General features: G+C 34.7%; 1 protein-coding gene across 2 annotated transcripts in view; it reads left to right on the forward strand.

Annotated features, from left to right (window-relative positions):
- Det (baculoviral IAP repeat containing deterin) overlaps nt 1-12,168 on the forward strand; it is a 64,731-nt gene that overhangs the window by 18,992 nt on the left and 33,571 nt on the right. For both annotated transcript variants that reach the window (XM_090397380.1, XM_090397381.1), the window contains exon 2: nt 5,572-5,681. In XM_090397380.1, coding sequence (XP_090253506.1) covers nt 5,572-5,681 — 110 coding nt within the window. The remainder of the gene's footprint in view (nt 1-5,571; nt 5,682-12,168) is intronic.

Consider the following 12,168-nt stretch of genomic DNA (forward strand, 5'->3'; position numbering starts at 1 on the left):
TTTTACAACTGCCTTCTTATTGCTGTTTCAACAGGAATTTTAGTCTACAAGAATCCTTTTGTCATGTAGTTTCTCTACATGCAACCCTTTAAACTTCTAATTTCTTCATTTTATCATTATTCTTCTGCATTTTACTTTTCAAATTGTCCATCCTCCTAACGATTTCTCTGAGAATATCAATTTTATCTCTGCATCCTTTTGTTTATTCTTACATCCTGAATTACCACCAAGGTCTCCTGTCTTAATGTTAAAGAATCTTTAGAATGCTCAAACTCCTCTTTTACTTCAGTTACTAATTAATTTTCATCTCTAATTCTTGTTGAAATTTTCAAATATGATTGAACACCCCAATTCTGCAATTAGGTGAGGCTTCTAGAAAATATTTTCAAACGTTGGGCATTTTTAAAAGAGGAGGATTTTCATTTTTTCCAATTTGCTGTCCTACCAGATTAATAACTAAGGTATTCATCTCTGTCTCTGACTAGTAGATGAACATGTTGAACAAGTACTAAATATATATCTTAACATTTCTCATGTTTTCATGCAAATTTGGCTCATTTCTCATTTGTCCATGCTGCTTGTAGATTATCAGTAATCTAGAAGTGCTGATAACCTTCCAATATATCTGAACCTCAGGTTCTGATATATACAATTAAGTTTACTGAACAGCAAATCCAGGAATAAAGAATACGGTTTATTTTATTTGGTTTGCCGCCCTGGTTGGCCGAGTAGTTAGCGTATCCGCTCTCCAGCCAAAAGACTGTGGGTTCGAATCCTGCCGCGGGCATGGATGTTTGTGATTGTCTGTAAAAATATTAGTTGTGATGGTGGGCAGTAGATGGCATTGGTGTAGTTGCGGTTCGTTGGTGGATTGAGTGGTGGAGACAGGGAGTTGTAGAGTAGGTGCCCTCCCTTAATGAGTCTTTGGAGTCTCTGGAGGTTTCAGGTAATAATAATAATAATTTTTATAGCATTTGATTCTTTATCAGGGTTTCTAGTCAAAACAGTATCTGGGACTTTAAACAAAAGCAGTTGACCAAGAACATTCCCATGAAATGCTTTAATTATTATGAATTAACACATCTAGATTTCTCTTCTGTAGACCTTATACTAATTAATGTGTGAAATGGTGAATATGTATCTATAATGATGCCACATGATACAAAACATGCCATCACTTAGGCTTTTGATTTTAGAAATTTTTCCATTTTCATTCAAAAATGTTTTTATCCATGTTACTATAGGTTCAACAACATGAGAATTATCGTGGCTTCCTGTAGTTGCATTGCAAACACCTCAGTAGCTGTTACCATCCCATTAAGTACTCAAAGTTCATAGTTGTAAGTATCCAAAAGGTGCTATGACCATCCCTGAACTATATTGGAGAATGAGCATGAGAATATATTATTTTCTCAATCAGTTCTGTGGAATCAAAGATTCATTGTTAGACTTGCATCATTATCATCAGTGGTACTTAAAGCCATCTACAACCTGCCGGTTGTTCTTGGCTTTTGTACTCATAGTTTCTGTTAGAATAACAAAGGATATAGTGGAATTGTGGAAATTACAGAACAGAAGTGTGTCAAATCAAGGAAACAGAGTTGTTCCACACTATGATCAGGTGAAGGGAAAAGAAAAAAAGTACTTTGACTTCGTTTGAAATCAGTTATTGATGTCACTGTCAGATTGTAATCCTATGGTAAGAACTTACCATACTTCAATCTGACAGTGACTGGAGAAATAGAGTGAAGATGAAATAAATGAATCATGAAATTATCTAGATGTGAAGAAAGGAAGATGCTGAGAAAAGATAAATTGGCATATGAAAGGAGATTGTTTCTTAGCTTTGAATGGAATGGCCATTTTACTTGATAAGAAATGGAAAATTGAATATAAAATGCACTTTTGTGAATGATTGAATTATAACAATTAAATTAAAAACAAACTACATAAATATTATAGCAGTCAGTTCCCCTGAAGAAGGTAGAAAAGAAAAATTTTATGAGGAATGAATGATTCAGTGTGCAGGCTGTGTAGAAAAAAATAGATGCAAGTTTTTATCTGTGTGGAGTGCATGTGATGGCATAAAAGACTTGTATAAGAGGAATGGTCTACATTTGAATGGATTTGGTATCAGGAGCCTGGAGAAATTACTTATTATAATGAGACCTGATGCAGAGAGCTAGGGAAAGTAGATTATCATGGCAAGAATATGTGTGAAAGTGCAGATATGGTATGCAAATGTGATAAAGATATGAATGGCATTCAACATGGTTATACATCTGGCGAAGGGGTAGAAATGTACGCTTTGTGTTTGGACCTTTTGAGTGTGTGTGTATGGTGAGGTAAAAGAGAAAGTTGTGCAACAAGGCCAATCAGATTTCATATCTAAGTATAAGAAAAGGGCAGGTGGTAATTTGTTATGTCTATACACAAATGCCAGGAGCATCAGGAACATGAGTTTGTTCCTTTTTTGAATATGTTGTGGCTTAAGATTGTTGACATTGGTGAAACTTGGTTATCAGAATCAGATGATGTAATTGAGATGGAGTGTAAAAGGTATAGTATTTTTAGAAGCAGCAGGAGAGGATAGGGGCTACTACTAATGATATTGGATGACTGGAGTCCAGTTAGGGTAGAAATGCATGAAAACAATAACTGTAATAATGTCCCATGTAGCAGTAAGTTTGAAGCTAGGGTGTGAAGTGGAGGAGGCTAACAGGATGAAATATATGGTGTTTATGTCTACCAACCTGGTGGTTCGGTTGCAGGAGACGATGAAATGCATTGCCAAATTACCCTGGTGGGTACTAAATGAGTGATTATTATGGGTGACTTTAATTATCCAAACATTGATTGGGTACAATATAAGAATGAAGCAGAATTTGAGTTCTTGTAAGACAACTTTCACAAGAAGCATATGAAAGAAGGATCTTGGGGTCAAAGAGTGTTAGATTTGTTTATAGCATCAGAAAGGATGCCTATTAAGAATATGACTATTTCACCACCAGTTGGTGACAGTGATCATGCCATAGTTTCCTGGAAAGTAACTGATTGTATTGATATTTCAATTCAGACAGGTTACATGCTGAGCTACAAAGCTGAAAATTTTGACCAGCTTAGGAGAATGCTATCTTTGGTTCTGTAATATCAGTTACTGAATGGGAAAGCTGTCAACAATACATGGAAATCTTTGAAAAGTGTTTAAATGAGGCAATATCTGAATGTATCCCTGGAGTTTGAAGAATAAATAGGGTGGGTTTCTTTAAAGAAGCCTGTGAAATTTTGATTAACCACCCTAATCTTAACAATAATAGTGGCATAAAAAATCCCAAGAATTTGGATGGCACACATTCAGCCCACTTAGTTTTCCAGCAAAACCTGAATTTATTATTATTATTATTATTATTCAGGCCTCCATGGAGTCAAAAAACTCATCATGGGAGGTCCCTCCTAAGAACATAAAGTCTGTCAAGATTCATCGGATAAACAATTTTTCAGCTTTTACTGGCCACTATCCATACCAGTTGGTTGTAATTTATATGTATACTTATAAGTAATTTTTTTATTATTATTTATTCTTTTTTTTTAATTTTTTATTTATTTTATTTTATTTTTTTGTGAACATGTTGCTCTCCAGCTTAATTTAATTTTGTAACCTAATAGATAATAATAATAACAGGACTCTAGCTTTGATGTAGTAAGGTTTTTTTTTTTTCCCCACCAGTGGTCAGGCCAATAGTTGTAACGGTTGGTCAGTAACTTTAGCATACCACGTAGATTGTAGTGCAGCTTGTTTCTTTGTATATATATGTGTATACTCCAGATGATGACCTTAATGTGAAGGTTGAAATATGTAGCAAGAACGAGGAAAAGTAACAATGGTACAATAGAATTTAATCACTGCTGATGGTAGGAAGGTGATATGTTCAGAAGAGATAGTTGAGTTGCTAATTGATCATTATGCAAAGGTGTATCATCCAGGTGGAGATTTTGCAGTTGATGTGAAAGAGATGCATGTGAAAATTGAGGTAGATAAACAGTAAGTGTTCAGCATATTGAATAATATCAATATGAATACAGTAGTGGGACTGGGTGGCATGTCAGGCTGTGTACTATGTGAATGTTGAAGAGAACTAGCATTGCATATGATGAAGTTGTTCAATCTAAGTATCAGCTCTGACAAGGTTCCAGAAGAGTAGAAAGAGAGTAAGATAGTTTCATTGCATAAAGGTGGCTCCAAGACAAGTAGCAAACTATAGACAAGTTAATATATTAGGAGTGGTTGTTAAAGTGTTGGAAAAAGTTGATTAATGGTAAAATCCAACAGTGGGTGGATAGAGATGTGATACTCTATAGTGGGCAGCACAGCTTTTTAAAGGGTAGATCCTGTCTTAATAATTTATTCACATTTTTTAATAAAGTGACAGCATAAAGGAAATGGCTACACCATTATACTGCTGCACTTTGCAAAAGCATTTGACAAAACGCCACATGTAAAACATCACAAAAATTGGAGCAAATGGGAATGGATATGAAACTAGTAGCGTTGATGGGGAGAGTGACTGACAGACAGACACCACAGGATGGTAGAAGGTGGAGTGGAATCTAGGAGAATGAGGGTGACTAGTGGAGTACCTCAGGGTTCTGTACTAGGGCCACTTCTCTTTAATTTTGTATATCAATTATATAGGGAAATATTTAAGGGGAATATTTAGTTGTTTGCTGATTATGCAAAACTGGGAAGAGCAGTAGTTGATAAATACGATTAGATATCCTGCAGGATGATTTAAATTAATTGGCATTGTGGATTGTCAAATTAATGTTGCAAAATATAAAGTTATGCACTTTGGGTTGAAAAGGTTGCACACTGTTTATCATATCGATTGTACTGGATTGCAGAAAATTGATGAGGCTAGGGACTTGGGAATAATGTTGGAGAGATCATTGAAATTTAGAGGGCATATTGCAAAAGTTGGTAAAAGAGCTCCCAGAGTGAATTGGATGTTGAAAAACATGCTAGCAAATAAGAATAGGAAAGTTATTATCCCTCTTTATAAAGCTATGATTCAGCAGCATCTTGACTGCTGTGCACAGATACGGTCAACTGGTTTGTTGGGGATCAGGAGATGTTAGAGGGGATTTAGAGATGGGTGACTAAGCTGATATCTGTAGCATGCTCCCTATGATGTTAGGTTGAATGTGTATGGGTTACAAAGTTTGGTTGATAGGTTGAAAAGAGGGGACATGATAGAAATGTGTAAGAGATTAAAGGGGTTTTATAAAATTGACATGAAGGAAATTTTTTAATATACGACAAATAGTCAGGGATCTTCTGTAGAATGTAAGAGTGTGATTAGTAAGGGTGTGTGGATTATAGTTTTTGCATACAGAAGGATGAATGTGTAGAATGGATTGCCAGAATTAGTTGTGAGTTCCCTTACAGTGAATGGGTTTAAGGAGAGGTGTGATAGGTTTTGTGTGTCAAATATTTAGTTTGGTCCCCCACAATGAGTCTCTGGATTCCATGAAGAAAACCAGTAATAATAATAATGATAAATTTTATTTCAGATGGCAGAAGCAGGATTTTATCACTGTCCAACTAGCCATGAACCAGACCTTGTTAGATGTTATATCTGTTTTAAAGAATTAGGTGACTGGGAGCCTGATGATGATCCATGGTAATTATAAAATATTTTTTTTAATTAAAAAGAAGTTAATTGCTGTTGAATACTTCAGCTGTTATTCCTTACTTTTTATAGTTTCGTGGGAACTAGCTAAACATATTTATAACATTATAAAATTAATAACGGAAAAACTCACGTAAAAAATTATTTAATAGTATAATTTTTGCCTGTGTCACAGGCATCTTCAGTACATATTAAGCTCATATTAAACAATAACTAACAATTCCAAAAAGCGCTGCCTAAGTAGCTAATGTAAGATAACTAAAAAGGTCAATAAAATTTCCTAACGAAAAAAAAATAAAAAATTATATATACAATAAAAAGTTAGGAAAGATTAGCTGATTTATAAAGTACTATCTCCCATAAAGGGGATAGACGTAACTCATCAGATCTGTTTAAGTTTGGAGAGTGAAGTAAAGTTTCACATTTCTTTATAAAACCGTTCCATGAGGAAACGACTTTTGTGAAGGACTCTTGTCTTTTCCCACTGTACTCTATATCTAGTGAAGATGGCATGTTCTGCAAGTCCAGATTGTTCAGGTTTAAGGTATTGAATATAAGACTCGTGTTCAGTTATTGTTTAATTTGAGCTTAAAATGTACTGAAGACGCCTGTGACACACAGGCGAAAATTATACTATTAAATAATCTTTTTGCGTGAGTTTTTCCGTTATTAATTTTATAATTATGTCTACTCATGGTCTTCCCTTCTTAAAACTGATATTTATAACATATAGAATAATAATGATTAATTTTACCATCAGAATGAAGTAATTTTTGTAACATTTGTTAGTTTAATTATACACTCAATGGACAAAACATTTGAGATACCCACCTAATATTGTTTTGGTCCTCCTCTGAATCAACCTTCACATATCACACAGTGGTGCATAACCACAGCTTTAACTCCATGGACTGCACAACAACCATCGTGAAAAAAATTTCAACGATATCAGCTGTTCACAAACAAAGTGCAAGGCAATAATAACCAATATTATTGTGCCATTAGCGACAAACAGCCTGTACTTCCTTAGGCATTGACTCCACCAGATACCAGAGGTGATTGCAGCATTGTCCACAGCTGCACCTTAGACTAGGGTTCCCATTCATCCCATTTTTTATAAAAATGTCCCGAGTTAATTCCAAAAGGCCCGCTTTTTTAACTATCCTTCAGGAAAAAATGGATAAACAGATTTTATCTCGTTTTTAGTACCAATTTCTATTACAATGTTGATAATAATAAATTTTATTTATTTATTATTTATAATAATAATAATAATCATTAGTATTATAAGTAATATAATTAACTAATAGTAACTAATGGCGGTGTTCTTTTTTCCCGTGCTTCTGTTATAACAGTATCTTACTTGATCAATACTTTGCGTGTTATTATTTTTATCATTTTCTACTCCTATAATGCCGAAAAGCAAGTGCAGTATTAATGATAATATTAATACAAAATTAATGACGGAAAATCTCACGTAAAAAGATTTTTTTTTTTTAATAGTATAATTTTCGCCTGTGTGTCACAGGCATCTTCAGTACATGCTAAGGTCAAATTAACTATCCTTAACAATAACTATCCTTAACAAAAATTGTCAGTTATTGTTTAAACAATAACTGACAATTCCAAAAAGCGCCACCTAAGTAGTTAGTGTAAGATAACTAAAAAGGTCAATAAAATTTCCTAATAAAAAAATAAATAAATAAATAAAAAACTATATATACAATAAAAAGTTAGGAAAGATTAGCTGATTTGTAAAGTACTATCGCCTATAAATGGGATAGACATAATCCATCGGATCTGTTTAAGTTAGGAGAGTGGAGTAAAGTTTCACATGTTTCTTTATAAAGCTGTTCTATGAGGAACTGACTTTTGTGAAGGACTCTTGTCTTTTTCCAATGGACTCTATGTCTGGTTAAGATGGCATGTTCTGCAATTCCAGACTGTTCAGGTTTAAGGTACTGAATATGAGACTGGTGTTCTTCTAGTCGAATAGAAGCAAATCTTCCTGTTTGTCCAAAATAAGATAATCCACAAGAGCAAGGAATCTGGTAGACACCTGGATAATTAAGATGTGGAAGCTTGTTCTTAGGAGAAGTAAGAAAGGTGGACATTTTTCTGACCAGTCGAAAGGCAACAAAAATATTCAGTTTTAAAACTTTTGCTATACGTTCACTAATGCCGTATACATAAGGGATAGGAATGCATGTTATTTCTTCTGTATTTGAAGAGGAAGACATATTAACCACTGAATATTTTTGTTGCCTTTCGACTGGTCAGAAAAATGTCCACCTTTCTTACTTCTCCTAAGGACAAGCTTCCACATCTTAATTATCCAGGTGTCTACCAAATTCCTTGCTCTTGTGGATTATCTTATTTCGGACAAACAGGAAGATCTGCCTCTATTTGACTAGAAGAACACCAGTCTTATATTCAGCACCTTAAACCTGAACAGTCTGGAATTGCAGAACATGCCATCTTAACCAGACATAGAGTCCATTGCAAGAAGACAAGAGTCCTTCACAACAGTCGGTTCCTCATGGAACGTCTTTATAAAGAAACATGTGAAACTTTACTCCACTCTCCTAACTTAAACAAATCTGATGGGTTACATCTATCCCCTTTATGGGAGATAGTACTTTACAAATCAGCTAATCTGTCCTAACTTTTTATTGTATATATAGTTTTTTTTTATTTATTTATTTTTTTTGTTAGGAAATATTTTTGACCTTTTAGTTTTTTTACACTAGCTACTTAGGTGGCGCTTTTTGGAATTGTCAGTTATTGTTTAATTTCAGCTTAACATGTACTGAATATGCCTGTGACACCCAGGCGAAAATTATACTATCAAAAAAAAAAAAAATCTTTTTACGTGAGATTTTCCGTCATTAATTTTGTATTTATATGACTACTCACGGTATTCCCTTACTAAGAGTTATGTTAATATTAGAAGAGAATTTCCTTTCATTAAAGGTGTAGATGAAAATGTGGAATGTACTTTATGTAATTGTAAATTTTGCTTTTTTATATAATGAAACTTGTGGTAAATTCATCACTAAAAAACACACATACACAGTGATAAGTTTTAATACGGAATTATTTCATCCCAAATATCTTGGGACATCCTCAGTACAGTAATTCAAGCAATACTAGGAATAACATACAGTTAGGGCACGTGATTACAATGGAATCTCAATATGCATGCAGTAACGTGTTATAGAAGTAAATTAAAATACTATATTTTTCGATAGATAAGGCACACGTTATTTATACAAAAAAAGTCTAAAATCGTTACAAATGAACATGTCCGGTATACATTTGAAAGGTATGACAGGTAAATCAAATGTAATAACAAAACTAAGATAGATGTATTACTTAATATTTATTGAAGATTACACTATTCATATCCAAAAAGGGGGTGCTTAAGGGTCATAGCTGTATAGCTGAGAGGAGACCTCCACATAGCCTTTAAAGGAATGCGAAGAACCAACCAGGGCTTCTGACCTAATGTCCATCCTCACTTTCTCGTGGAACTGTTTGGTATCTACCTGGATATGAACGAATGAGGATTGGCTGACAATTTGGGATATAGCCGACCAAATTGTAGTCTTATTGGCTTAAACCAAAATACAAAATGATGGTACAACATGACAAAAATTTCATGCTGGCTGGGGCGTCACCCAGTTAAACAAGGCCCCCGTTGTTTTCGCCAGGGAACCAGGGCAAACAACGAAAAGTCAGTTACTTGAACAAACCCTAAAACACACCCCAACTCAATATCACCAGAGTTGAAGATCGGTACTATCAACTTAATAAGCCTGAATACCAAAGAAATGAAGCTAGCTGAGGAATTAGATAAGTACCAGATCGACATAATAGGGATGATTGAAACAAAAAAAGACAAAACTGGTGAGATCTTTCTGAGCAACAAATACCAAATCTTATATTCAGGCAATGACAATCGAGGAAAAGGAGTAACCATAGTATCCAACACAAAACACGAGGCTAATCTTCTTGAATGGAAGTCCGTCTCAAGTAGAGTAATGTGGGCAAATATGAGAATGGGGAACTGGACAATGAGACTTATTTGTGCCTATGGTCTCACAGAAGCTTCTACTAAGGTAGAAGTGGAGGAATTTTTTCAGGCTCTAGAGAAAGCTACTGACACAATGAAAAAGGAAAAGTTGGTCCTTGTTGGGGATCTAAATAGCAGAGTACAAAGTGATTGTCAGACATACAAAAATATTTTGAGAAACTTTGGAGAAATGAGCAAAGCTAATAATAATGGCAAATACCTGTTGGATTTTTGCTCAGGACATGGACTGGTTATTACTAACACCATATTCCAACATAAAAATGTGCACAAATTCACATGGAGAGAAGAGGCAAGGAATAAGAAAAGTCGCATTGACTATGTTATTGTTGATAGTAAAAAAAAACATCTCCCTGGTACATCATCAGAGTGTATAGAGGATTTGAAGTTGGAAGTGATCACTATTTAGTCTTGAGCAGGATAAAATTGAATTTCATATTGAAAAGAATAACATGTAAGAAAGTTTTAAAATGAATAAAAGTTGAGCAGCTCTCAGGTGTGAACTGTAGACTAAAATACACAAAGATTATTGAAGATAAAATGAAAGAGTTTGAGAACAGGAACCAAACCTTGGAGATTCAGTGGCAAGCCTTGAAGAAAACCCTGATTGATTCAGCCAGAGAGGTATGTGCTAAGGTTGTCTGCAAGGATAGAAAAATCAGAACTCCATTGTGGACACAGGAAGTTAAAGAGGCAGTGAAGGAAAAGAAGAAACCATATCAAAAATTCCTGGCAAATAATAAGTCAGCTTGTGCGTTTTGAGAATACAGAGAAAAATGTAAGAAAGCTAAACAAAAGTCATGGAAAGACTTTGGTAGGAACATAGAAAATAAATATCATGAAGGTTTGCAAAATATTCTGGAGGTTGTTGAAGAAGCTCAGAAATGGAGGAAAGAGTGCTGGAAAAGGAATTAGAGATGATAAAAGTGAAATGAAAACTGGAGAAAAAGATATCCTTGAAGTATGGAATAAGTACTTCGAAAAATTGCTAAATGAAACAAGCAGTGATAGCACAGTGGTAAAAAAACACTCAACAGGCATACAGTCAAGAATATATATCCCATACTTAAAATAGAAAAAGCCATTAAAGGCTTGAAATGTGGAAAGGCAGCAAGAGTAGATGATATTTGACCAGAAATGCTTGAGTATGGTGGTATAAAAGTCTTACAGTGGCTACACTGCATAGTTCAGAAGGCCTGGATAGAGGGACGAATTCCCGATGATTGGAGTAGAGCTCTCATAGTACCCATATACAAAAAGGGAAATAAAACTGAATGTGAGAATTATTACAGAGGTATTTCCCTACTGAGTGTTCCTGGTAAGATTTATGCTAGTATACTTTGGAAACGGTTGAGAAGAGTTGTGAAGAAAAAGCTTGGTGAAGAACGGCTGGATTCAGGCCAAATAGAGGCTGTCAGAATCAGATCTTCACTTCAAATAGTCGAAAAATCATGGAAATATAACAAAGATCTGTAAAGTTTTGTCAATCTGGAAAAGGCATATGACAAGGTGCCAAGAGAGAAGCTATTCAATACGCTGCAGTTATATGGTGTCAATGGGGCATTATATCGAGCAATTAGGATTGAAGGAGGTACAGGAAGATGGTTTGATGTTAAATCTGGTGTGAGACAAGGATGTACATTATCCCCTCTGTTATTCATTATCTATATGGATCTTATTATGAAGGAAAGTGGTATTAAACCTGATATCAAAATTGGAGATGTTAATTTATGCAGACGATGTTATACTTTAAATAAATCTGCTATAAGTCTGCAAGATTCCTTGACTAAATTAAATAACTTTTGTAATAGATATGGTATGAAGGTCAGCAATAAAAAGACAAAGACAATGAAAATAGGCAGCATCGTTGAAAATGTCAACTGCATTGTGAATGGAGAACCTGTGGAACAAGTAAAACATTTCAGCTACTTAGGCACGATTTTTAGTGAAGATGGTAAATTAAATAAGGAAATGTACAACAGAATCAACAAAGCTGGTATGGTAGGAAGTCAATTGAATAAATTCATATGGAGTAAGAGAGAAATTGGTCAGAACACTAAATTAGCTGTATACAAGACAGTGTTCAAACCAGTTTTAACTTGTGGATCTGAGAGCTGGGTCAGAAGTAAAGTAAAACACTTGAATAAAGACTAGAGACCACAGATATGAGAGTCCTGAGAAAGATTAGAGGCGTGAACAGATGGCATCAATGGCAATATCATATTAAAACGAGGATATTAGGAAAGAACTTGACATTGTCAGCATCCAGGAATGTGTTAGCAGTCTTAATCTCAGGTGGTATGGTCACTTAAACAGAATGGACGGGGAAAGATTAGCAAAACAAGTATTCTTCACCAGGTTGGCAGGAAAACAACCAAAGATATA

Source organism: Typopeltis vanoorti, chromosome 9 (assembly GCF_054136105.1).
Source record: "Typopeltis vanoorti isolate ZY-2024b chromosome 9, IOZ_Tvanoo_1.0, whole genome shotgun sequence".
Lineage (NCBI taxonomy): Eukaryota > Metazoa > Arthropoda > Arachnida > Uropygi > Thelyphonidae > Typopeltis > Typopeltis vanoorti.